Below are 27,999 nucleotides of genomic sequence, written 5' to 3' on the forward strand. Positions count from 1 at the left end.
TAGATTGTTATATTTCTAACATGTAATGCGGTACTATGAGAAGATGTCTGCTAGATTTGGCATGCGCAATGGAGTTGGCGTGGTTTTGAACATGTGCTACACGCTTCTATGTTTTGGATTGCGTTTCCTTGTGTAGTGCAAACAGTGCGGTATGTCTCGAATAATAGTGAAAAACCTTCCAAAACGGGTGAGAACTAGCACTGGCAGATACTATTGTTTCATCCGTATTCCGTGACCGATTGCTTTGCGACGTAGTTGATGCTGCAGTTTATGCTGTTGGTGACCACATTGCACGTTTGTGAATTTGTAGGTAAACGAAGAGAGGCTGCGTCAGCACTTTTCAACAAAAGGTGTAATTACTGACCTGCAATTGAAGTACACCAAGGAAGGAGTATTCCGGAGATTTGCATTCATCGGATTCCAAAAGGAGGAGGCGGCGCAATCCGCCAAGCAGTTCTTCCATGGCACTTATCTGGACACATCAAAGTTAGAGGTACGGTATCGTTTCTATAGCGTACTATTATAGCTGCGTTTTCCTTGGGGAAAGCAGGGAGCACCACTTTCAACGTCCACCCAGGGGCATATATACCTGTCATGATAACACAACTTTGTTTTGATGGTAATGCGTTCGGTTTTTCTGGATGATGAGGGAGCACATTGCAGGGAGTAAAATAGGGGAGTTCATTAATGAACGAATGACAGTAAACAGCTGTGAGGTGAAGAGGTGATGATGAAGGATGAAGTGGCTTGGCTTGAAATACTATTTTTTTGTTTGTTTGTTGGGACGACCGTGTCTCAGCACCAACTTACACTGGAGGCAGGGCACTGGTTCGCAGTAGTGCCACCTTTGTATGGATGCGGTGGGACGCGGGACTACATACGCTCACATTGAAAGGAAAACATGCGGGCACACATTGATAATAATGCTTCACGAGAATACATCACCGAAGTGGCAAACATGAAGAACAAAAACATGTGACAACAAAGAACTGTAGGAGGGAAACATAATGCTGTTATGTTTTAGAGGGGAATACGTTCCGGAAGAAAGAACCGTTAGCTTTGAAGTGCACCACCATCTCTACGTGGTCACGGTGAGGTGAAGTCGTTTGATGAGTACCTGTGTGCACTTTTCACTGCTCTTCACATGCAAATGGTGAAATAAATTATGCCATTACACCTGCAACAATTTGTAATCTCTGTAACATATTATAATTGTTTTTTTTTAGCTTTCATAGAATTTTGATAAAAAAGATATGAGAGCAGCATGGGTGTAATGAATTAATGAACGAATGACAGTAAACAGCTGTGAGGTGAAGAGGTGATGATGAAGGATGAAGTGGCTTGGCTTGAAATACTATTTTTTTGTTTGTTTGTTGGGACGACCGTGTCTCAGCACCAACTTACACTGGAGGCAGGGCACTGGTTCGCAGTAGTGCCACCTTTGTATGGATGCGGTGGGACGCGGGACTACATACGCTCACATTGAAAGGAAAACATGCGGGCACACATTGATAATAATGCTTCACGAGAATACATCACCGAAGTGGCAAACATGAAGAACAAAAACATGTGACAACAAAGAACTGTAGGAGGGAAACATAATGCTGTTATGTTTTAGAGGGGAATACGTTCCGGAAGAAAGAACCGTTAGCTTTGAAGTGCACCACCATCTCTACGTGGTCACGGTGAGGTGAAGTCGTTTGATGAGTACCTGTGTGCACTTTTCACTGCTCTTCACATGCAAATGGTGAAATAAATTATGCCATTACACCTGCAACAATTTGTAATCTCTGTAACATATTATAATTGTTTTTTTTTAGCTTTCATAGAATTTTGATAAAAAAGATATGAGAGCAGCATGGGTGTAATGAATTAATGAACGAATGACAGTAAACAGCTGTGAGGTGAAGAGGTGATGATGAAGGATGAAGTGGCTTGGCTTGAAATACTATTTTTTTGTTTGTTTGTTGGGACGACCGTGTCTCAGCACCAACTTACACTGGAGGCAGGGCACTGGTTCGCAGTAGTGCCACCTTTGTATGGATGCGGTGGGACGCGGGACTACATACGCTCACATTGAAAGGAAAACATGCGGGCACACATTGATAATAATGCTTCACGAGAATACATCACCGAAGTGGCAAACATGAAGAACAAAAACATGTGACAACAAAGAACTGTAGGAGGGAAACATAATGCTGTTATGTTTTAGAGGGGAATACGTTCCGGAAGAAAGAACCGTTAGCTTTGAAGTGCACCACCATCTCTACGTGGTCACGGTGAGGTGAAGTCGTTTGATGAGTACCTGTGTGCACTTTTCACTGCTCTTCACATGCAAATGGTGAAATAAATTATGCCATTACACCTGCAACAATTTGTAATCTCTGTAACATATTATAATTGTTTTTTTTTAGCTTTCATAGAATTTTGATAAAAAAGATATGAGAGCAGCATGGGTGTCGTTTTTGCATTTGAGTTCTGGTGGTCATGAAGAAAGCGTACAGCTTCAGGATGACTAATTACCCCAAATTTGCTAATTAACTTTCTAATTAGGGGATTTTGGACAAAAGTGAGATAGCAGTTTGAGGAACTATTCTAGTTGCAAGCTATTTCACGTTTAACAAATCCTGGAACACGCACACGTTAAAATATCCATCACTGAATCTTGTTATGCAAATTAGCTGAAATCGCGACGACTGGGAACACGGGGAGTACAGCGCTCATTTCACGTCAGAGGGATTTAGAGTGATGGAGATGATTGGAGTTAGTTGCCTCTCAGCTGGCCAGATAAACCACTTTTTTGCCCTAGATAAGCCTCCGTCGGAGAGGAGGACACACTCCTCAGGGGCACTTTTTAGGTTTCGGCTCATTTCCATGTCAAAATTCGGGGATGGACATTTTAACGCATGTGTATTTCAGGATTTTTTAAGCATGAAATGGATTGCAATTAAGATAGTCTCTCACTTTTCGCTAAGGTCTGCCATCTCGCTTTTGTCCAAAATTCCCTAATTAAAAAGTTAATCGTTGAATTTCGGGTAATTAGTCATCCCAGAGATACATGCTCTCTTCCAGAGGACGTCTGCCAGGAGGTAGAACTCAACTGCTAAAACAACGTCTATGCTGCTGTCATAGATTTTTTAAAATAAAATTCTGTAGAGGCTAAAAAAAAAAGACACCCTGTATGAAGGTATGCGGTGTTATACAGAGGATATGCAGTTATGAAGGGTGAAACATCGTAGCTTTATTTCGCCATTTACGTGGGAAGAGCAGATTTTTCTTAGCATGGGGCGAAGCAGCTGCTTTCTCAACGTTTTCAGATATTTAGATACCCCTTTTTATTCTGCGTTCTTTCGTGTAACACCCTACCATGGAGTCTTTATGGGAGTAAACAAAGTGATTGATCGATTGATCCCTTTGCTCGGCACTCAGGTTGACGTGTGCCGTCCCTTGGGAGATGCAGAGAAACCGAGATCTTGGAGCAAGTACTCCCACGATAGTTCTGCGTACCAGAAATTGCATCCAGAAGAGGTCAAGCCCCAAAAGGTAAGTTTAATATCGGAGTCGCATTACTAATCTTGATTAATGTATCTCTTGGTCAAACCTAATAAAAGCTGTTTTGACCCCCTCCCCCATTTCCAAATTGACGTCGTCGTCACAAAAAGGAGTAGAAGCTGACAAATCCTGAGAACGACGTGCCAAATTGCAAACTCGGCCATTTTTAATCCTCTACAATTTTTAGTTTTGTCCAGTTTTAATTTTCTGCCCCCAAAATCTGCTTTCCCACCTGATATCGCCTCGTCTTATCCTATTTAACGACCCCTGTAATGTGTACCACCATATTTTTGGCACCCCAAATTTTTAAAAAACATGAAACCCGAAAATGCAAGCGGCCAATCGTGATCAAAAAAGGTGCCCTCTCAAACTGTTGAAACCTTTCTGTCTTTTGCATTCCTGCATTACCTTCATTCTGTCTGACTTTCAGAAAGAACCAGCAAAACCAAAAAATGCGAACTTTGCGAAGTCTTTCCTGCAAGATGTAAGTACTCGCAACTGTTTGAAGGGACATTCATTCGATTCGAACTTCAAATATGGTATTCCATATACGATTCAATATCTGGGCAAGCGAGCCAGGTCCTAAAAGTAGTCACTTGCGTGTTTCAGCTCGAAGACAATGAAGAGTTCGAAGAGTTCCTTGAAGTCCACAAGAAGAAAGGCAACAAGGCAATTTGGAGCAACGACGCCATTGCCGCAGATGCCCAGGCTGCAAAGCTGAACAAGGAACAATGCAACGAGGAAAAGTCTTCCGAAGGCAAAGATGAAGGTGAAGTGAATTGTTTTATGTCATACAGCAAGACAGGCTTTTTTATTATCTCTCTTTAGAGTCAAAGCGTGGCCACATGTCCGGGTTTTGACTGGGACAGTTTGGAAGTCCTAGTTTTGCGTTTGTTGTCCGGGTGAGAGTGCTATCTGGATGCAGAATGTTTGGGAACGGAGAAAGCGAAAGAGGATGTGGTGACGAGAGCCTCTGTCAACATTGTTGTCAAACTTAGAGAAATGCATAAAATGAAGGCTGAAATCCACAAGAAATGCAAATTTAGCTTTATCGTGACCTGCCAGGCATTTCATGACTTTGCGAAAATGTCGCTGCTTGGAGGCAGCACAGTCAAACGAAAAATATGAACACATGTGTTGTATTTGTAGGGCACGACCTTTTGTTATATTTTTTGGCAACATCAGGGGTGCGTAAATATCGGGTTATATTTTGCTCGAACAATTTGGGTGTAATCAGGTTGAACTGAACCTGATTCAACCCACTTCTGGTTTAATCGGATTGATTCAGGTGTAAATATTCGGTTTATTTTTTCATCATTCACATGATACGCCAGTAGACACAGATTATCAATACTTAGTCCATGGATCTGAAAGGCAGCAGGGTCTCTGTATTGACAGCTTGTATGAGCACATTTATGCATTTACGACACAATTTCCAAAGTCCTGCGTTATTTGTAATGACGAATGAATGACTGAATGTAATGACTTAATTTGTAATGACGGATCGCCTTGGCCAAGAAGTTTTCAGGCAAATATCGCGTTAAACCCTGTTTTTGTTTACTTGAATGTGGGGTAAATATATCGGGCATAACCCTAAAAAGCCAGGCCCTATTAGGCACTCTCCATGCTGTTCTGTTGTGCCGGATCAGATTGTTTCTGTGCCAATGATAAATTCCCCTCTCAACACTTTTTTTTTTCCCCTTTAACATTGTGAAGCAATGGGCTACATGTAATTCATAGATTTCAAAAAGTGTCCCATTATGTTATTTAAGCAAGGGAGGGGTAACACAGTTCACCACCAGCATATCCCATGAGTGGTGTTAGGTCTGACCACACCTCAGAGTTCAGTAATTCCCACAGACAGAGGTGGCAGCCTAATTGCAGCTTCACGTTGCTGAGAGCTGTGGATAATTCAGCGTGGCTTACGCTGTTATGCACACACTGATTGCTGGTCAGAGAGCCCTGCTTTACCAACTGGTGTCTCGTCTTTTATGAACATCTAGGTTACGATACTTTCCCAGAAGATAAGGACGGCAAACCCAAGGGAAAGGTTAGCATTTTTGTGATTACATTTGAAATGGTGGACGTAGGCATGCATTATTGCGACCGCTTTGCTACATTTTTGCAAACTATGCGCAGGGAGCTGTCAGCCGCGTGGAAATACAAGACGAGAAGGAGGAGGATGTACCCGAGTCGAAGGTACGGTAATATTTCCTTAGTCTACGTTTCAAATAAGGTGTAGCACCATCGGTACTGAAGCCATCATTATGGTTATGAACTGTTTCAGCTGTGCTAGCAATTTGTACTGTGCTGTAGATGATTAAATGGGTTATCAGAGTTTGTAATGGAGATAAAATGAATTAAAAAATAAAAGTAGTAGTATTTGGGAGCTGTATGTCGAAGGACGTATTAAGCATAAAATTTTACGTAAAAACTGCCACTTCTTTGTGGAAAAATTGCCTTTAAAAAAAGCTACCCTCTTAACATCGCAATGGCCTATGCTGCCTGCTAAGCCTGGTGTGCATTGCAGGTGCACACAGTTTCGTAACAGCCTAAACTTTCTTACGATACATACCTTACGTTGTCTGTACGTTGTGCCAGTCATTCGCGGTAGTCTGTCTCAACACGGTGCAATTAATTGCTATTTTGCAGCCGAGTCTTCCGCAGGAAGAATACAAGTTTAATATCAAGGTGAAAGGGCTGCCCTATAACAGCAAAAAGGTAGGCAAACTTTTCCGGATCTTTGGCAGCGAACAAAGCCGTAAAATAGAAAGAAGCTGGAGCAACGAGTCTCATCCCGTCCACTTCTATGTGCCTGTATTCGCCTCTTAAAACTCGAGGAAATATTGCCCTCTACACCTTTATTAAAGTGCCACTACGGTCTAAATCTCGTTACTTCAGAATCATACCAAAGTTATGTTACTGAAATCTTCCCATATAAATTGACATTCCCGCAAAATATTTTGGCTCCACGTGACTCGAAAGTTTAAAAAAAATTAATTTTGATTTTTGAGTCCTGTGACGGAGTGCCTGGCTCTCATCTGGCAACGTTGTTGCCCTTCGCACCTTCCGGGGGGCTCGCTTTTTGCAGTCTGTTAGCGGGGCCCACGTGATGTATCCTCCGACTGCTCCGACCTTCGAGAAAATATAAGGAGGGGGAAGACATCTCTCCAATCTTCCCCTCTTTTGATCAGTGTCACGTGACTTCTCCAACACATCACCTTCCCTGGACGCCAGCATCATTGCAAGGAGATGGGTGCTCTCTCCAGAACATGACATCACCTTCTTCTTGTCATGGACTAAATAAGATAATCGCCGTCTTCAGAATCCGAAATGGCACTTTAACAGGGCGTACAAATCTCTCCAGATCTGCTTTGCTAAGAAAATGCACAGTTTGTCGCCGATGCACGTAGAACAAACACAAACAATGACTATCGATTTCACTTATGTTCATGGAGAAAGAAGAATAGCAGGTGAAACTTTATTCTCCCTTGCAACCAAGAGAATGTCAATAAAATGGACAACAGCTTGCAGCTTCATCTGCTGCATGTGCTGGAAATCTTACAAAGCTGGCTGTCACATGGTGCGGTTGGCTAATGGGTTTACCCGTCGGCTCGGCAGTTTTGCCGACCGCTCAGGCTTCTCCTGTCGTCTGCTCAAACCGCTCCGACGGATTGATTGATTTTCGTACGAATTGCGGCGCACGAGTTGCACTACTTAAATTGACACACGTTCCTTAGTGGTATTTGTTGGCGAGGCAAACGTGCTTCACGTTTCTAAGTAAGCTTGCATCCGTAAAATATGGTGGTAGCTGCTTCACAGGTTGTTATGAGTGTAGCTTTTCCATAGCCTTTCATGCGAAAGTGCAACACAAAAGGGCATGGCGGCACGGTGTCATCTGTCGCATTGCACCAGCACTCACCTTTTTCTCCCTCTCCCAAATTGACTTTTGCTGGTCACTAGACTGTGCTTGCTCCAATAGGAAGTTCCACATCGTGTTGGTCTTTCTCTGTGCTTATGTACATGCTTGCGTAGGCTCTAATAGTAATTGGCAGTTGCACTTTTGTGGATGCACTGTCTTTGAACATGCTTGTGTAAAACGTGTTACGTCATGTCGTAACAGAAACAAATCAAGGACTTTTTCAAGCCTGCCAAGGTTGCCAGTTTAAGGGTTCCACCAAAAGTCAAAGGTGAATGCTCCTCTGTGTACTACGGATCAATTTCTGATTGTGCATGTCTTGCTAAGCTGTGTCATTGTACTGTTTTGCTGACCTAACTTCTGACCCAATTCAAATTTTTCAGGGATAGCGTATTTAGGTTTCAAAACAGAAAAGGACATGAAGCAAGCACTGAATAAGCATAAAAGCTTTATGGGTACGTAATTTGCACTGCAAGCATTTAGATTTTTTGTGATACGTGTGTACTAGATGTTCTTGTGTGTGTGTTTATCAGTGCAATAGCTTGATCTCTGTCTAACAAACTTTGTGCACATGTGAAACAGAGTGCTTTGAGTGGAAGTAGGCCTAGCTCAGTTGTTACAAAATGATCAGAAGAGAGAATAATGTAGATATTATCAACATTTTCCCCCATTGATGTTATCAATGTTTTACAAGTTTCGATATTTCAAAAATCAATATTTTATAGAAAAAATAAACAGAGAAAAAATAGATTCTTGCAGATATGGCTATGTGTCGATAAATACTGGCATATAAATGTTATCTTTTGATATTTTAATAAGTGTTTATTGATATCCTGTCACGGATATCAATAAACACTTATTAAAATATCAAAAGATAACATTTATATGCCAATATTTATCGACACATAGCCATATCTGCAAGAATCTATTTTTTCTCTGTTTATTTTTTCTATAAAATGTAAAATATATGTTTATTGATATCCTGTCACGGATATTGATAGTTATCAACTTTCCAAGTTTTGATATGTTAGCACGTGTTGTAGGTTGGCCCGTTAGCAACTTTGCTGAACCCAGGCACTGCTGAATGCAGATGTAATCACAAAGTATTTCTATTTCTAATGCATGGCTACTCCTCCTACAAGTCATTTCTGAAGCAGCAGCTAGTCTTGATTGAACTCCAGCCTTTCTTCTGTCACGTTAATATGACTTAATTAATTAATATCTCTTATGGACATTGTGTGATGCAGTTTCTCCACTATTTTGCAGGTGGCCGCAGGTTGGACGTGAAAGTTTACAACAAGAAAGTGGTTCAACAGAAACAGTGGAAACAGGTGCGCAATCGGCTGCTGACCACGCTGAGCCAGTTTTACTTATGTGCCTCACTCTTTCTTAGTTTCCCGGCCTAGAAGACCCAACAGAAACATTAGCAGACGTAAGCCGTTTTACTTTTCGGTTTCATTGATCTCGAAAGGTGATCTGATGTGTACGATTGTTGCAGACTGGTAGAATTTACGTTCGGAATCTGTCATACACCGTCACCGAGGACGACATTGACGACCTCTTCAAGCGTTACGGTGAGCGATGGAGTTGAGAAGTTCATTGCATCACTGGCACATTTTGATGTAGTAGATACCGTATTTAATCGCACAGTTGATGTGCCTAGGTAATAAACTGGAGCACCAGTTTTCGTCATACCAGGCTAATTATTTGCATAAATCAGGTTTTTATTCACATCATGAATGTGCCTCCTCTATGGCACTATGTTTTTAGGCTTAAAAAGTGCACTAATTATGTGAGTAAGTGTGAGTACTGATCACAATGTGTCCAGAGTGGATTGCTATTTAGGAAGGTAAGAGAACTTACAAAAATTTGAGACTTTGTGACCATTGACATAGTCCCCTTCAGAAGCCACGCACCCAGCCCAGCGCTATTGCCACTGTCCGAAACACTTTTGGAAGTCTTCTTTGAAAACAGCAAAGCAGTGTCACATCACATTCATTTGAATCTCCATAACATGCTACTGAAATCTTTTTATTTCAACTGATTTTGCTTTTTTTTTAAACACTTTTTGAGTCCCCCTGTGACATTTTTCCTTTTTACAAAAAATAAAGCTGCAGTTCAAAGGAAGGGTATTTCGGGATGTTTGCGAGATTCGAAAGAATTTGAAAAGGAAAGCTCTTTGCCGTTTTCAAAGGACACTTCCAGAAATTTTTCAGAAACAGTGCTGGGCTGAGTGCGTGGCTTCCGAAGCGGACTACCTTGGTGGTGACAGAGTTTAAAAGTGCTAAGTATTTTATGTCTTTAAACATGCGTCCACTCTAGACGCTTTTTGGTCAGCTATATGGTATTACTGGATGCTGCCTTGAAGTATTGCCGAACGTTAGAAGTGCAGAAATGCTATGTTTTGTAGGCCCACTCTCGGAAGTCCACTTGTCAATGGACAAATTTACGAGAAAACCTAAGGGGTTTGCCTTCGTGACATTCCTTTTTCCGGAGCACGCTATCAAAGCCTTTTCTGAACTGGACGGCAAACTACTTCAGGTAGGAACGTGTTTTTTGTTGTTGTTGTTGTTGTTGTTGCTTTTGTGAAAGCCTTTTCACTTACTCTTCCCACGATATGTCACAGGGCCGCTTGTTACACCTGTTGCCCTCCAAGTCGAAACCATCGGAAGAAGACAACGAAAGCAGTGGTAAGCCTCGTTGGTTTATTTGCTTCGGGATGTGATTTTTATTCAGATACTGTTGCGGCAAGCAGGACCCGCTAACTACAAGGAAAAGAAAGCGGCGCAACAAAAAAAGACAAGTGGTAGGTAAGTCGCAACTAGGCAGTGGCAAGCAGACGTCTGTTAAGAGGACCATGAAGAGATTCCTAAAAGATTTTGAGTTCTCTGTGGAGAATGGGCCTCGACGATTGCGTACGCAGTTTTTACCGCGTTGCATTCCACGTGGGTGTGGTTCGCGCGAAACAAAAAAGCGCCGAGCAACACCGCCACCCCCGGACATCACGTGTATCATTTGCTCACTCCAAGCGAGTCCCCCAGTGGTGAGGGTCGCACTCTTCTGACGTAGCATCTAATTCCTTCGTCGCGTCGGCAGTGGTCAGGTCACAGCAGTCGCCTTTTTGTTTGTTTGTTTGCTTGCTTTTATTGTGGTTTTAGTTACTACTTCATTATTCTAACCAATGCACGGTTTATAAATCTGCATGGTCAATATATGTATTAGCAGGGAATGGTAACAGACATATTTACGTTACCGTTTCTATATTTTTGTTACTGCAATATTTTCGTTTCCGTTATCCGTCTCTTATACCAGCCTTTTAATTTCATTTCCATTACTGTTTCCGGTAGAACTGTCGTCACAGAGCTTGGGATGTCAGAATAGCAAGTTTTAGTACATCGGAACAACTTTATAAAAATGATATGATAAAGGAAGTTATCAAATCCAAGTTGAGCGATCTGATGCTACCCACTTCAAAGAAGCATTCCTGCAATCAGGAATCCACCTAATCAAGATGCTATGTAGAGGTCAAAACCTCCAACATAATAATAAAATAACAATAATACATAATTAGAAAGCTACTGCTTTCATTCACAACTTGTACATTGCTGCTTCCCATTCGATGCTGTCTTGTTCTTTTATTCCTTCTTTCTCAATTATTTTCAGCTCGCACAACTGGAACACACTTTTCCTCGGCGCGAATGCTGTGGCCGATGTGATGGCAGAACGGTACGACACCACCAAGGAGGAACTACTTGGAACGGTAAAGAACGTTGAGATTTTTATTTATTTTTTGTCGAGTCACCCAACTGCAGAGTGGTTGAAGACATTCCCCCTGCAGAATACTAAGAAAGGTGCTGGTACAGTTCTGGAGAAAAGTTTCCAAAGTTCTATGTTAGTTGTAATGACTTCGAAACCCACTGGTGCAGCAGTTTTCAGACAAATATTGGGATACCGTAAACATAGTTTTATTCACAATGCGAATTAATTTTTGTGAATTTCGTGACTGTTAAAAAATTGGGAAAAATTGTACTCACGAACACAGCTTGACGTTTATCCCATGAAAGGAAACAGCACTGGAATCGCAAGATTGAATACTCGCGAATAATTTCGAGAATGAATGAATGCGCGATTCACAAAAATTTATACATCGCAAATAAAAATACGCTTTCAGTAGACCCTGTTTTTGCTGATTTGAACCGGGGGTAAATATCGGGCATAATCGGGTATGCCCTAACCCTAATTGGATTACCCTAAAAGGTCAAGCCCTAGCGATAACACACTATGTTACAAGCAAAATTATGTGGCTTATTACGGTTCTTTTCTGAATATTTGGATAACGTTTTGGGAACTCTAATTCCTGACATATTTGTTGAATCGACCAATTAAAGGAGAGAGGCGACAGTGTTGCTGTGCGGATGGCTCTCGGAGAAACCCAAATCGTCAACGAAACACGAAGCTTCCTCGAGAAACAGGGTGTACAGTTGGATGCCTTTAGCCGTCCAGCAGTACAACGTAGCAAGACAGTCATCCTGGTCAAGAACTTGCCTGCAAGGACCAAGCAGGAAGAACTGCGATCGACGTTTGCTAAGTACGCTCCTATTCTTGTGTGCATTTAACTAGCAGCGTGTATTAAAGGTACAGGGGAGCAGCAGACAGAGAGGTTATGTTACCGGTGTAGTTTAACAGCTTGTTGCGCAACTACCTAATTAGCAGCGTCTATTAAAGCGTCTATTTAGCTAATTTATTCAGTGTCTTTTTAGCTTGTTAGCTAGCCAATTAGGTAAATCAATGCTGCTGATTAGTGAAATTTAGCTATTTGGCCAAAAACCTTCTAGCTAATTTATTCAACATCTATTTAGCTAATTAGCTAGCTAACTAGCCAAATTTAGCTAATTAGCAGTGTCTGTTTTGCTAATTAGCTAGCTAGCTAGATAAATTTAGCCAACTAGCTAATTAGCAGCGTCTACTAAAGGTACCGTGAAGCAGCAGACAGAGAGGTTATGGTGACGGCATACATAGTTTAACAACTTGTTGCTTGTAAACCCAGCACAACTAGCTATACATGCGAGTAAAATTGCGACAAAAATGGCTCTGGGCGACACCTGGTGAGATATAACCCTCAATTTGGCAAGCAAGAGTGATCTATGTCCCCGACTCACTTGCTGATCATGACGGCTATACATATAGCCGTCATGTAGCCGACATGCAGCGGACTTCCTTTGTTTTAGACACAGTGTTGCACACATGCAATGTAGTTTCACCGCTGTACCTGACGAGCAGTGCACAGTTGGCGGGTGATTCCACGCAGTGTTGCCTGTAAATTTCAATTATAATTTTCTTAAAAAAAACAATGAGCGCAATTTGGATGAAAATTGTGGCATAAGAGTACCGAAGCCTCAGGCTATTGAATACTAAATAAATTTTCTGAAGTTGCGGCTCTGCTGCTTTACAGTGCCTTTAACGAAGGTGTTTCCGTTTTGGTCTCTGTAGGTTTGGAGTGCTGAGTCGGGTTGTGCTGCCACCCTGCGGCATCACGGCATTGGTGGAATTTCAGGAGCCCACGGAGGCCCGGACAGCGTTCAGACGTCTTGCTTACTCCAAGGTAAATAGATATGGTTCTCATTTTTTATGTACGGTGATGTATAATAACAACACGCAAGACCTTAAATTGTGATGTTTTGTATGCTCGCAGTTTAAGGACTCACCCCTCTACCTCGAGTGGGCTCCCACAAATGTGTTTTCAAAGCCAGCATTGCACGTGGATAAGAGCGAAGAAGATGCGACGGAGAAGGTAAGAATATAGCTGCAGTGAAACCTGTGTAAACAAGTTCATGTATTAAGTAGACAGTGTCCGCGGTTACTAAATGCAAGTGGGACATTGTGTTGTCTACATATAGGGCTCTGAAGGAGATTCAGTCCTGGTAAATTTCAAAGCAATTGGAATGTGTTGTCCTTTCTCTGATGTGTGACTCACACAGCTGGTATGGATAGACTGTTATAGGTAACACCCTGTAGGATACTGAATATGTTTTCCTTTCTCTGATACGTGACTGTGACCCAATCGGAACACAAAAGTAGTGCCACTGTAAAGGTAACTATCCTCTTGCGATTTGAAAGCACACTCTGGAATTCTGTCTCTACGTACTTTGGAAAACATGCAGAGCATTTTGGGCAGTGTTGCTGGAGGGATAATCCTCTGGGTACCTAATGCGAAGTGACCAAATTACTAGGGGTTATGAAATCACGTTGAGTTGAGGGGTCGAAGTACGATATTGTTACCAACCCACCTGTGACAGGCAGGGGAAAATCCATTGAAATGTGTGGCTGTTCCATAGGAATGTGGTAGCCACACCTTTGCTTTCTGCAGTTCCTCTTTGATATCTCTTCATGTCAGGATGTTCACATGATAAGATATTCCTTCAAGATATTCTTTCCTTTGCATAAGGATGAAGCTGTGAAAGGAAGCGAGGAAGGCGAGAATCAAGGTGGTGAAAGCGGCAACGAAGCAGAACTGCCTCCTGCTGAGCCTGATTCAACCCTATTTGTCAAGAACCTCAACTTTGCCACAATAGAAGATTCCTTAAGAAGGGTGAGCAATGGCAGTGTTTGGCTGTCAAGCTCAATTTCAGCATCGCTTTTGCGTGATTCCTTATAACCAAGTGTCATAGGTGTTAATGTCTATAAAAAAACTGCCACAAAAAGTTCTAAGCTGTGCTTCGGCAAGACTTGTTGCTGAGTATAAGTGAGCTCTGAGTGCACGACTCTGACTCTCTGAACTCTTTTGTATATTGAAGCACTTCAAGTCATGCGGTACCATCTTGGAAGTTACCATAGCTACGAAGAAAGACCCAAAGAACATAGGTTAGTCACCGTCGAGCATAAGTTCCTATTTTTTTGTTTTCTTTGCTACGGATACTCTTATACCTAACACACTTTATTCTTCATTCTGCATCCTGCAGGACAGCATCTGTCTATGGGTTACGGCTTCGTACAGTTCCAGAAAAAGAAGTATGCCAAAAAAGCGCTGAAAGAGCTGCAGCGGTCGCAGCTGGATGGCCATGCTCTCGAGTTGAAAATCTCAAAGAGGGAAACCCAGTATGTCTTTTTCAGCCTACATTTGCAAGCATTCTGTCGCACAAGCTTATTGGATTCGTGCGCGGACTGTGTGGCTAGTGGTCTGTGACCGAACTGAACGGAGCTGTGGAACCTTGATAAACAGAGATAAGGAAATATGAGCCTCATACTCAAAGCAGGGATTTTCCCAGCACCCCCTAACACCCCCAGAAATCTTGCAACCCCCCTCCCCCCTAAAAAAAAGAAAAGAAGAGAAATACAGGTCAAAAAGGCCAAAAACGCCACAAAAGCAGCAGATATGGGCATCACCCCACCCTCCACCCTGAATTAATATTCTGGGAATATCCCTAGGTTCATGCATTTAATGTGGTGTCTGAACAGTATGATTGCCATTCATATTACTGTATACCACTCCAAGCAAGATAACTGTGTGTACTGAACTTTCTGGTTTATTCTGCTAAGAGGATTTACCTGCGTCACATTGCACTGTCTACAGTGCTAGACAAAAGCTTATGGAACGCAGCATAATTCCACGTGCCATAAACTGTTGTGCAACACCGTACGCGGTGTCGTGAGCAGTGGGAAAAATCAAAAGGGTACCAACCAACCAACAAGCAACAACATGCAACATGATGATCGAGGTGGTTGCAGAACCAAATTTATCACACCACAAGCAAATCAGACTGAGCACATGCGAGAAGCAGTGTATCATGTCTTCACATGGCTTGTTACACATGGTTTTCTATTATTTTTTCGTAGAGAGAGCCATGTACAGCAACGAAAAGCAGTGAACATTGGAAAAGGCGGCACAAAGATTCTGGTTCGAAACGTTCCATTCCAAGCATCCAAAAAGGAAATTACTGAGCTGTTCAAGTACGTAGCTTTTACTTGTTTGTATTACCTCATCGATGGGCTGAAGAGACAGGAACTCAGCAGGAACTCACTAGAACATGCGTTTATTTGTTCCTCAGCGTGTTTGGAACACTGAGAGATGTGAGGCTGCCGAAGAAGATGGCTGGAACTGGGAAGCACCGAGGTTTCGCCTTTGTGGACTTCCTTGCCAAAAATGATGCAAAGGTGAGTTTTCTCAGGATCTTTTAAAGCACATGCACGTATATTCCTACTATTATTTCTTAATGTAGTAACAAGCTTGACCCTTATATGGACATATGTCGGTCGAGCCATGATTTATGAAAGGTTAATGTTCCTGGAAAAAATCCTCCATCAATTGAGGGATTCATAAATTGAGGTTTGGAGTGGGTCAGGTGATGCGCAGAGGGTTTTGTTTATAGAGCGTGGTAATTCATAAATCGAAGATTCATCAAGGAGGCTTGACTGTATTGTACAAAACGTGGTCGAGAGCTCTGCTGAAATCAGCTTGCAATGTTTCCAGAAAGAAAATTACTGCAATGTAGAATTGAATGCAGCGTGACTAGCCGTAAATGTTGCCATGTAGCATTTTTGCATCAACGGCATTTTTGTCTTCCCTAATTTGTTGAAAGCCGCGAGTGTACAGACGTCTTTTTGTTACACTTATGCAGTTGCAGCGCAGTTATGTTGTCACAGAAAGGCGTACTGCCCCTGTTTTCAACAAAGCGTTTTCAAAAGTACCACCTTAAATCACTCTTCATCTGCAGTGCCCTGACAGCGAAGGAGCTGCTTTGTAAATTATTGCGTATGGCATACATGTAGTTATTCCCATGTGTGAGGGTCATTCAACGTTGACTGAGACTTTTTCTCAAGAAAACTCAGTTAGTAAATGTGATTGAATAAAACTTTGGAAGGACGAACTGCAATCCTTCGCCGGTCTCAGTGGCACGTGCAGCAGCAGCAGCTATCATGTAGCTGCGTGTACACAGTGGTGCCTAATCAAGTTCCTTGTGAAGGAGAACGTCAAACCAGCTGGAGTCTTGCAAAGGTTACAGGCACAGTATGGGGAACATATGGCGTCAAGGGGAAGAGTGAACCAGCTGGACAAGTTTGTCCGACTGCAGTTCTTGTTCCCTGTTCTTGGAGCAAGGGGTCACAATTACCGTTATTTCACGCGTAGTAGCCGCTGCTTATGCACGATTTTTTTTCCTCACGGGCGCTCTGCCGGTACGGCTTATCTGATCACTATTTTTCTCTAGTACTTTCCCCCATACGCCTGTTTTAACGAAAGGGCCGACAGTGTCCCTGGAACAGCACTTCCCTGCCAATGCACGAACAATGCGTAACAGGGACGCGTCCACATTGCAGTAGACTGACCTTCGATCACTGACCCGTCATCCATGAAGAACACACAACAAGGGCCCAATCCAATCTTGGTAGAACACTAGAAATGACCTCCTTTGTTGTACACAATGCCGACACCAGAGTATGGACAACAGGGTTTATGACCACCTCTATGGCCTCCTTTGTCGCACAAATCAGTCGCGTCGTATTGCCCGCGGCTTATCCACGAGTGCGGCTTATCTGCCCGAAAATTTTCAAAATGTTCCTAAAAACGGGTCCTGCGGCTTATACGCGTGAAATTACGGTAAGCCCAGTCAGTACTACTTCCCGATGATAAAGGGTGCCGCGACGAAGCGTAACTCACAAGAAAAGGCCCGGGATGTTATCTGGAAGGGTCATTCTTCTTCACGACAATGTCCAGTCTCGCCTGGTGAATACGACGGTAGCAACACTGGCCGAAATGCGCTTGGAGGTCTCGCCCCACGCCCATTACAGGCCAGATTTAGCCCCAAGCGATTACCATTTGTTTGGGCCCCATAAACGGAGACTTCGCGAGGATTCGAAAAAAATTAGGTGAGCATCATACCGAACACGAACCACCCCCTCGATACCGAATACAACATTCGCATTTGTTTTGCGCGAGTAATTAATTCGTAAATGATGACAATAGCAAACCGAAACCGAAATGCGAAGAGCAGAAACCAGAGCTCCATCCTACGGCGGTTCGTCCGGGGGAGGATTCCGTGACGTCACCCAGCATTGTCGTCTGCTACGAAGCCTGCATTCTTTCTCCCTTGCCGGATGATGTCAGCAGTGTGCTGCTTTCAGCGCCCTCTCGTTTCGCAGAGGCGAAGCGCTCGCTTGGTAATAATTCGTTTGAGTAAGATCTGCGGCGTTTTCAACAGAGGTATTTAGTACACATGTTCCTGACATCCCAAGGATTACGAATATGCCGCATCCTTTGCGGTGATTTTGTTGCGGAGTCCCACTTTAGGGAGCACCTTGGAGGAAAGATGTTCCACACAGATGAAGCCCTCCAGAAAGATGTCCTGCAGCGACAGCAGCCCACTTCTCTCTATACCAAATGCAATCAAAGAGCGGGTGTAACTGTGGATCCGCGCTGCACGTGGGAGTGCAGCCGAGCAGCACAAGTTGGAATACTGCAGCAAAACATAGGAAAGCACGGCAGCGTCCGCGCACTTGAAATCTGCGCTTTTGGCATATCAAAACGCACACACAACTACTGAGAAAAATTGTCACCAAATTGTTATAAAACGCTCCGGAAGTCTAGTCCTTTACGCTTTCATTTCCGAAAGAAGCTGTAGAGAAAGAATATGCCGTCCACTTCAGTTGGCTTGAGGGCTATCCTCTCTTGAAGAATATGCTCAGCCATACAAATTGACCTTTCACTGTAGGCGCGCTCGGTGCAGGGATACTGTGTACAAACGCAGCAGTCCCTGCTAACGAAGGAAACACTTTCTCGTGGTCTACCATATGGCTCCGCACTACCACGGATGCGGGTAGTACCCGCGAAGAAAACGCGGGTGTACCCGCATTTTACCCGCGACCCGCATGAAGTGGCATTTTCTACTCGCAAATCTGAAAACTGCGCGGGTATATGCGGGTAACCGCGCAGTGTGGTGCGGCACATGGCAGAGCTAATTTCCTGTCCTATACACATATTGTGTATTCTTCCCCTGATGACTGTTAATTATTTTATCTACGTTCATTTGATAAATAATTATTTATCGTAATTATTTAATGTTGCTATTTTATCTGTGTAATTGCTTACGTGTGCACCTACAATCAAATTAACCTTTGCATTAGTCGACCTCTAACCCCTAAGATTGTGTGAACATTCGTTTTCCTCAGAACCGCACGTTGCGGTGTCAGAAAGTGTAGTCTGTAATGAGTAATACCTAGGGGGCCTTGTAAAATAGCAGCAGGCCTGCTGCTCCTGTACATCATTGATGGTCCGCTTGGCGCTAGTTATTTCCGACTAGTAATGGGAGTGCACAGTGCTCATAATGAAGTTTATTGAAGTGGTGGAAAAGTTTAACGTACACAGTGACTTCGTTGCAGTAAAATCTCGATGATGCAATCACAATTGATCCAGATTTTAGGAGGATAAGAATGATGCCGACCGATCGGCCCGCGTGACGTCAGCTGACCTGCGTGGTATCAGGAAATGCCACCACGATACAGAAGGCGTGCTTAATGCCTTCTCTCACTCCTTCGCACGTAGTCTGCCGATCGCAGCAACCAGTCAAGGTGTCAGCCAATCGCTGCAGGCGATTTTGAAACCTAGGCTTTCTGTGGCTACTAGTGGCTGCCCATACGGCTCATGACGGCTCGTTTCCATAGCTACGGCCGCTGAGAGCAACGTCGTGATTGGCGGACCCTTAATTCTTACGTCACGTCGCACAAGCGATCAGGCTTCGTCTCTGGGTAGTGATGTATTTGGTGTGCGTGGGAAGCAGCCGTGACCTCTCAGTGGTCACCGAAAATGCGTTGTCTGCTGCTTTGGCAGCGCCATCTACGTCACAAGTAATTTGATTGGCCCTCCCATCAGGACTCCGAACGTCACCAAATGACGTCGACTTCTCTCGTTCACTTGCACGCTCTTTGACTGAGCGGAGGATTTTCGGAGGGTGCGCTCGCTGCGGGACAGCTGCGCCCATCGTTCCTTCGCAAGATCTCGTGCCATACGCTATGCGAGTGGCTCAGTAGTTCGCGCAGCACAGCAGTTCCCTCTCTCACCTATTGCCTGTGGAGCGACCTCATTGGTCCCTTTCGCAAATAAGGAAGTAATAATTTCAACGTTGAGGCGCGTATGGTTTATGGACCCATGCAGGTCTACGAATATCGCCTCATTGCTGCCTCGTGATTGGGCAGACACTTCGCCACGTGGTTTCTCCAACCTTTACCCTTTCCCCGCCCCGCGCAGAGACAAACTGTCGTAGCGTATTTATTGCGCGACGCACCGCAGCCAAAAACAGGGGTGTACACTACGACAGTACGTCTCTGCGCATGAGAGAAAGAAAAGGTTGGAGAAAGCACGTGACAAAGCGTCTGTCCACTCAGAAACCAGCAATACGGGAGTACTCGTAGACGGGCCACAACAATATGGTAAAAAAGATGAAGCAACGTGCTCACGTGCAGTTGTTGTGGTACCTTATTTGAGAGCGATCCAATGAGAGCGTGCTACGTGCACGAGGGGAAAGGGAAAATCCGAGGGACTGCGCGAAAGGCTGACCGACTTTCATGGCGTATTGTGACGGGACATTTCGCTGTTCCTTTAAGGAAGTGTTTTTTTTGGCGAAAGCACTCAGGTTCCTGGGGCATCACACTTGTGACAAAGGAACACGCCAGACTGAAACCGAAACAAACCGGAAGGGGAGGGCTGGGTTCCACGAATGGGCACTTGTTCGCTGCCTGCAATTGAAAGAAAAGTGGGACCGAAGGTCGCGTCCCTTTCAGGGACATTCGTAATCCCCTGAAGATGAGAAGGTAGTATATTTCAGCCTTCTTTAGTATCACAGTGAAAGACCTAACACGAAATTACAGTTTTACATCGCGTTCAGTGCGAAAGGTGATGCTGCATACTGGAGGCTACAAGTGTCTTAACATCGGCGCTCGGTGATCCACGACGGGCGGGCTGAAGCCAGGTTACATCGAAATCACTCCACCCATCATCTGCAGTAAAGGGGAGCCTGTCATGCATTTTGGCGCTGTACAGTCACGTGGCTGCAAATGACGTTCCAGCAGCGCCGTGGCGCAGAGTCTGCGCTGTCCGATGTTTTTCCCGGGCTACTATCCCCCCCCCCCCCCCGTACCAAGTAGTACCTAATTACAAGAAACCACGTCCCCGACAAAGCTTTGACTGGTTACGCAACTCATCCTGTTTTGACTGCTAAGCGACTGGCTGAGCACTTCTATATGTTATCGTTGTTCAGTGTCGTCTTCGCCTTCTGATTGCACACAGTCTGCTGCATGTTTGCCTACATAGCCAAGGAAGGAAATCTGCTACCTCCGTAGCTGTATCACGTTTCTCCCCTATTCTATCTCGTCCTTTTTCTACCTTTCTTCGCACTACGCGCGCAATCCGCCGAGCGGAATTTTTGTTTCTTTGCTTTCAGTTACATAATGACGCGTCCCGTTGCAGCAAATCCTCGCGTCGTCTGCGAGAGAAGAAAAACTGGCAGACGATCGTTTTAAAGGCAGACGACGGTCTCACTGTTGCCCGCCCTTCTCGTTAATCCGCTAATCTCACGTTAATCTCTCGCTAATACGTTGGGCTTGAATATTTCAAAAGTGGATTATAAAAAGGGGACGACGTGGGATTGAGCGAGGCGCGGTTCGTGTTACTTCGGTATAGGATACGATGTTAGTTTAAAAAAAGACGGGATCCAAACGGGAAGACGAGCCTGCTTTTGAAATTGGACCGTGGGTTTGACTAAGCAATAAAAAGCAACGTCATATCGTGGTGTTGTATGTCCGCCGATTTGCTTCTTTGGCCGGTTCAGAGGGTTTGGACCCAAAGAAATGTAGCGCTCTAAAGTGCTATTAAGCGTAGATTAGCGCAGAACGTTGTGAAACGTGAATTAAGTGCGCTTTCCTCTGTAGTTTATCGTTTCTCTTGAGGTCTTGCAGCGTTTGAGTAAGGATGAATTGTTTGTTGGCAAGCCCTCAGCGTGCGCAATATGAACATACTTCTATAAGATATGCATTCAATAACGTATTGAACAGTTTTAAATAATTCCATTGTACGTTTTTTAATAATAATAATAATAATTCAATTCAAAGTTTATTCACAATATTTATAGAGACAGAACAGTACTGGCCCGTCTAAGCCAGAGAGGCTTGTGGGATGGACATGGCAGATAGTGTGACAAGATAACGGATCAAAATAAGTAACATTCTATCAACGCGTAGTTTCACGTAAACTTAACAGTAAGTAAAGGGACTCTGATGGTAAAGATTTAAAGACAGTAGGGACATAGTAACTATACGTTGTCATTTACCATACAACGTAAATCTTCTGGGTAGCTTATAAATCAGAGTGTACAGAGCGTACAGACAGGACCTCATGATCTTAGTCATCTTCCCAGTAATGCTTAAGGATTACAGTTTGAACAAAGAGATTTTAAAATGATGGGCACCTTGTTTAGTTTAAACAGCTCTATAGGGGAGGAATCCGACATTTTTGTGGAAAAAGTCAGACCCTAACCATAATGCGGTTGGTGCAGAAGCACTGACGGAGCTCTTCGTGCGTAGTAGTAGTAGTAGTAGTACTTTTGGTCTTGGGAAAGAACGTAGTTACGAACACAGAGTTGCACTAACAAGATACCGAAAAATTAAGTAGTAACTGTAACAAATTACTCTTCCTCAGAGAGCAGCCTTCAACTTTATATAGCTGGTTGCTTGTCAGTAAGTAGTAATTACAGTAACTACAGCCCTTGTCCATGCAAGCACGCATTTTCACATCTTCTTCGATAAATATCTCTCTCACCCCGTGGGCACTACTGGTACCCGTATCCAGCACTGGGTAGGTATTCCTACTCCCTCAAAAAGTAATCCGGGAATTAACTGTACCTGTAGCTTTCGTGTAGTAACTAACTTGGCTACATTTTGAAATAGCTTTTCCCAAGTCATTGTACGTTTCAGAGTGACTCTTACAATTAAAGGCAAGAGACGTCCAACCCTGAATACGAATTAGATATAAAGTCTTGTATGTGCGGTCAAGATTAACGCGATGCGGGACGACGTCGCTTGTCCCGTAAAGTCGGCTCTGCCACATCCTCAATACCGTTGCTGTAGAGAACGCTTTACAGGAACAAGATAGCTCGGCGATGTTGTCGGACGGTTGAGTTCCACGACAAGTCACCCCGAAGCATTGATCTGGGCATCGCATGGATGGACATCAATTAAGAAATTCAATTCAATTAAATTGAAGTAGGAGATATTAGGTGCATCGCTGTAACAGAGATCGCTGATAACAAGATAATAGGTTGCCGTCACTCACAGCCTTCACAGGCATAAGAAGACCTTAACCTTGATTCTTTTCAGAGAGCTTTCCAGGCCTTGTGTCAGAGCACTCACCTCTACGGGCGCCGTCTGGTGCTAGAGTGGGCCTCCACAGACGATGACGATGTCGATGAACTACGCCGGAAAACAGCCGAACACTTTATCAGTGGTGAGTCTTTTTTTTTTTTTAATGTTTCGTACAGTGCATGCGTGGGATGTGAATGCCATTCAGTGCCCTGTTGGTGCCCGTACGTCATTCTAAGGCTGCACGCGTTTGCGATTGCCAGATAACGTAGTATCTGATATCACTGCACATCGGATTCGTGCATAGCGAAATGCACGTACGTATTGTCATTTGAGTGCCAGTTTCGTAACGCACGTATTCAGAGGATGTGTGTCGGGTACGGTGATTGCAGGTTCGAAATTACTGAAACTGCCGTGCACGACCGCTAAACACATAATTCAATACGCTACGCAACTAGGTCAGATACCTGCGCAGCTCCCCAGTTTCCCTCTCTCCCCTATTGCCCATGGAGCGACGTCATTGGTCCCTCTCCTCTTGTTACTGCCTCGTGAGTGGACAGACAATTGGTCACGTGGTTTCTCCAAACTTTACCCCTTTCCCCTGCGCGGAGACATACAGTCGTGGCGTTATGGTCGGGCCACTCTGTGTATCCAAACGCAGTTGACCCGCGTAACAATATTGTGACAAAATTCTTGTGGAACGATGTGTGACTATATACCGTAACTATACCGTAACCAGAGCAACAGAAATGTCAACTAATGGCCCGAACTGTATCTGGGCGCGCCAATGATGCAAGGCGTTAGCTGCCACCGAATGGGCGTCCTTCCGTTGGGACGAGAGGTGGTTGTATTGGCCACTCTGCTGTGCGGCTCGGCTAAAGATAAAAATAAAAATAATAAATAAATAAAAATAATATTGAAACGGCGGAGAGTCGCTCGCATCTCGTCGTTTACGATACGATTTCCAGTGATGAAACGTAGCGCCCCCAAGGAGCTGACTTTTGTAGTACTTTATGCACGACCAAAAGCTATCTTTCTCGGTAAGAAAGAAAGAAAGATGGAAAGGAGAGAGAGAGAGAGAGAGAGAAAGGGGGTGAGGGGAAGCGAACTGACGCCGTTCATGCCTACACGTACCACAGCGTATGTACCCGGAGCGTCGTAGGATTTTGAATGATATTCGCTGCCAATACGAATGCCTGTCAGGTTGCGCTGGGCATGGCTGATTTTGAAGAGCGATACGGCAGGGACGGAAGTGTTGGTTTTTGACGCTGGGCCGGGTGAGATGGTATTCGAAGCGGCCGCGATATCCTGACGCAAAGAAGTTATTTCACCTACCCACCTCTCTTTCTTTTTTAATATATTTTTTTTTATATGACCATATTGAATGTTGCGGAAAGTGAATTCTATACCCATACCTTTTCTTTTTAAAAAAAACTGTAATCGAATGTCTTCTAGACAGGGTAGTGGCTGTGCTGTTGGGGCAGAGATTTCGTTTGGGACAGCGTTGTGGGATCGATGTTTACTAGTAATTTAATTTACGAGTGTAAATTTTGCCAAAGTGTGCTACATGTGTGCCAAAGTAGTGAGAGTGCTACAGTAAATTGCACCCACTGGGGTAGATTGACTTCGTGAAACTTGTCACTCGTAAATTCCATTGTCGGTAGGTGTATTTTAGCGAGCGTATCACGCAGTTACTAAGTGTTCTTCGACTTCCCTCTGGTTCCTTCAGTTCCTTGTTAATTGTATGTATTCTATGAATGAATGAATGAATGAATGAAAATAAAATGATTAAAAAAATTGATTGATTGTTAAGTCCCACACCGTTAGAAACATCCTCTGTAACGTTACAGGGCAGCTTACATTCTCTTGGAGCACTTTTTGGTTTCTGCACGAACGTTACGTGCGAGTTATACTGATTTGCTCACGAAGGGAACGATGCGTTTACGAGTAGTTTTAGTTCAATAAAATCATATAAAAATCATAAATTTTATAAATAATATTTATAAAATCATATAAAAATTACAAATTTCGTTAATATTTGTTCTCGGACCATCGAGTTGGTTCCCCCAGAGGACTCTTCCGTAAACGATATTTTTTGGGCCGCAATCTTTTTCGGACTTTCGGACGGCGGAAGCGACTACGCGAAACACTGAGCTCGGTATTGTGTATTTGATTAATCACTCGGATACGCAATCAGTTGGGCGATCAATCAGCCACGACCGATAGCGTCTGTCGATTTGCTCCCTCGTGCCTCCTTTTCGGCGTTGGCATCCTCTAAAGAAAAACAAAAAAAACAAAAAAAAAACAAAAGAAAAACAGGTAAATTGGGGATACAATTACAGCGTATATAGTTCGTTAGAGTGCAGTTAGTCCAGTGTCCCTGAAATTTACTCCCCCGCGCTGCAAGTAGTCTCTACGCTTCGCGTTAACTTTGGTTCCATCAACTCCCTAAAAGGGGAGCCTCCTCTCCTTTACTGTATAGCTGCAGGGAACCTTTCCGAGTGTTTTACCTTTATATATCCCTAAAAGGGGAGCATCCTCCCCTTTTAGGGGAGGATGCTGGGATAAGGGATGCCAGGGATGCTGGGATGCCAGGATAAGGGGAGCATCCTCCCCTTTTAGGGATATATCAAGGTAAAGCACTCGGAAAGGTTCCCTGCAGCTATACAGTTTTAGCGACTTGTCGGCCGACCATAAACGGCGCGATGGCCTTCTATTACGGTGCAGTGGTTTGTACGAAACAGTGGAAAAATGAATGAGTTAAACACTGTACAGTCAAAAAACGTCAGTGTCACAAATTTCATTATTATAAAGACGCTGCACATTTGGCCAGGCGACTCAGTAAGCTAAATCTTGAAACTCCCTGGCTATGAGCTTCCGAAATGGACTAACGGATATTACAAGCACTAACATTTTCTCGTTTTTTCCCACCCTCTCTCATAGATTGGGTAACGACTGTAACCCCGAATAATTTACAAACCCACCTACGTGCTCGCTTGGAATGCGGACGAAAACATGCTCGGAGTTCGGTTTATGTTATTTATTTATTTGTTTATTTTTTGTGAAACGTGTCTCTCTAGGGAGCATCGACATTGGAACGAAAAATAAACTGTAAAAGGGGAAAACGAAAATGGCATCAAATAAAATGAAGAATAACAATGGAAGAAGAAGAAAAAACTTCAATTTTCCTGCTTATTCCGCTTCTTTGAGAATTCTCCATGGTTCCTGCAGCCTTAACAAAAAAAAAAAAAAGAACTAACGTTCTCGTCTTTCACTCGCGAGATTTTTTCCCCTCCTCTCTGTCTTCCTTTTTTCCCTGTAATCTCTCGCGGGTACAGAAGCGGACACTTCTTCCATGCACGACTTCACTTTGTCGCTTCATTTCTTTTTTTTTTTTTTGCCATTTTGAATATTTTTTTTTGTCCTCCTCCCTCGCATTACCTCAGTTGCCTTTCCCCCCCCCCCCAACTTTTTCTCTGAATCTTTTTCTTCTCTTTCGCTCCGCTGCTTCTATCTTACTATTTTTCACGACAGAAGTGTTTTGCATAAAGAACCTCTCTCTTCTCTGGGACTCTGGTGCCAAGCTGTGTTTTCTGATAGGTGTGCGCGTTGATGTTTCGATTCTTTCATTCCTTTTTATTCTCTCTCTCTCTCTCTTTCTTTCTGTTTCCCTCTCGCTCCTTTTTGAGATCTCTCTCTCTCTCTCTCTTTCATTTTTGTTACTATTCATCGCGACGTTCAACTAGTCGGATATTCGGCCGTGTGGCGAAGAAATAAACGCAATATGTACAAGAGTGTCGTCAGAATTTGGCGACAAGGAAACCGACGAAGGGAAAAAAAAGGTGAAGGGAAATGACGAAGGGAAAAGAGTGGAATATGTTCACCTAAAAAAAAAAAATTCTAGCTCGATTTTTTTTAAGAAGTACAGTGGCAGCTTTGCTGAGCCGGTTGGGACAAGCGTTGAGTAAAAAAAAAAAAAAAAAAACGTATCTTAAAACGTGAAAATCGTCGGGGAAGGGAGGGGTTGAGACTATACGCTGTGAGAGCCCGCCAATACAGAGAGAGAAGGGTTCTTTGTTCTCCCCGTTAATATCCGTGGGCTTATCTCGGGCAGGATAAGGAGGATAATTGAGGAGCCTCCGGACGACTCGGGGAAAAGTGGCCGTGGGGGGGGGGGGATATTACGCTGAGAGAGATGACGCTGTAGTTAGTAATATAAGGGAAAGAACAAAAACGATGGAAGAAACGGCGCTTGTGGAAAGAGGAGGTAATCACACTTTTGTACATGATCTGGTTTTTTTCGTCTGCTTGGCGTCGGACGAAAATCGCCTGACCCTGTCAGCAGGGGGCGTTACAGTTCCTCGCTACACGGTGGTGAAGGGTATAGGTTGCGAAGCTCGAACGATGAGTGCATTAAATGTATGTACTTTAACGTCCCGTTAAATATACTGCAATCTTGGAAAATTTATCCAATTTATCCAATAGCCAATTTAACCAAATTTAAGACACTCACTACTCTTACGTCGCAGTTTTTATCCCAAATGCGCTCATCGTTTTTTTTTTTCTTAAGAAAATTAAAATTGAAAAATACGAGCAACACTGTGTCGAAGTGGCCACCAACTGCGCATTGGTCGTCAAGTGCGACGGTAAAACTACATTGCATGCGCATAACACTGTGTCTAAAACAGAAGAACTCGGCTCCGTGTCGGCTCCGTGTCGGCTACGTAGCCGTTAGAAGAAGCGAGCCAGTCGGGAACATAGTTCACTGTTGCTCGACAAATTGGGAATTATTATTTCCCACCAGACGTCGCCCCGAGCCGTTTTACCGCAATTGTACTCGCAAATTAAAAATATTTAGCGTTCCCTGTCACATGCATAACTTGTGCTGGGCTTACGAGCAGCAAGCTGTTAAACTACGCCGCCAACACAACCTGTTTGTCTCCTGCTTTACGGTACGGTACGGTACGATACGATACGATACGATACGATACGATACCATGCGGTACGGTACCTTCAGAATCCTACCGAATCCAATCCATTGCAACCATATGTGTCACACTGTATTCTCTCAAAATGTTCTCTTTAGTCTCTCCATATGACGCGAAAGTATAGTAAAATTTATTTGTAGTCCTGAGAAGTGTGAGTCATAGTGTACGCAATGTACCAACACGTCTCGTGACACTGCTCTC

The 27,999-nt window shown here is 43.7% G+C and overlaps 1 protein-coding gene across 1 annotated transcript in view; it reads left to right on the plus strand.

Annotated features, from left to right (window-relative positions):
- The first annotated feature begins 53 nt into the window (after positions 1-53).
- Positions 54-27,999, plus strand: part of LOC135370653 (probable RNA-binding protein 19) — a 44,377-nt gene continuing 16,431 nt past the window's right edge. The window contains exons 1-26 of the mRNA XM_064604440.1: positions 54-187; positions 311-493; positions 3,430-3,543; positions 3,983-4,036; positions 4,162-4,321; positions 5,556-5,602; positions 5,692-5,751; positions 6,205-6,273; positions 7,676-7,742; positions 7,855-7,926; positions 8,738-8,802; positions 8,865-8,903; positions 8,970-9,045; positions 9,882-10,012; positions 10,098-10,161; positions 10,227-10,281; positions 11,135-11,231; positions 11,860-12,059; positions 12,962-13,073; positions 13,164-13,262; positions 13,917-14,060; positions 14,266-14,332; positions 14,431-14,566; positions 15,305-15,418; positions 15,517-15,622; positions 22,829-22,955. Coding sequence (XP_064460510.1) covers positions 152-187; positions 311-493; positions 3,430-3,543; positions 3,983-4,036; positions 4,162-4,321; positions 5,556-5,602; positions 5,692-5,751; positions 6,205-6,273; positions 7,676-7,742; positions 7,855-7,926; positions 8,738-8,802; positions 8,865-8,903; positions 8,970-9,045; positions 9,882-10,012; positions 10,098-10,161; positions 10,227-10,281; positions 11,135-11,231; positions 11,860-12,059; positions 12,962-13,073; positions 13,164-13,262; positions 13,917-14,060; positions 14,266-14,332; positions 14,431-14,566; positions 15,305-15,418; positions 15,517-15,622; positions 22,829-22,955 — 2,494 coding nt within the window. The 5' untranslated portion in view covers positions 54-151. The remainder of the gene's footprint in view (positions 188-310; positions 494-3,429; positions 3,544-3,982; positions 4,037-4,161; positions 4,322-5,555; positions 5,603-5,691; positions 5,752-6,204; positions 6,274-7,675; positions 7,743-7,854; positions 7,927-8,737; positions 8,803-8,864; positions 8,904-8,969; positions 9,046-9,881; positions 10,013-10,097; positions 10,162-10,226; positions 10,282-11,134; positions 11,232-11,859; positions 12,060-12,961; positions 13,074-13,163; positions 13,263-13,916; positions 14,061-14,265; positions 14,333-14,430; positions 14,567-15,304; positions 15,419-15,516; positions 15,623-22,828; positions 22,956-27,999) is intronic.

The sequence above is a fragment of the Ornithodoros turicata genome, chromosome 10 (assembly GCF_037126465.1).
Source record: "Ornithodoros turicata isolate Travis chromosome 10, ASM3712646v1, whole genome shotgun sequence".
NCBI lineage: Eukaryota > Metazoa > Arthropoda > Arachnida > Ixodida > Argasidae > Ornithodoros > Ornithodoros turicata.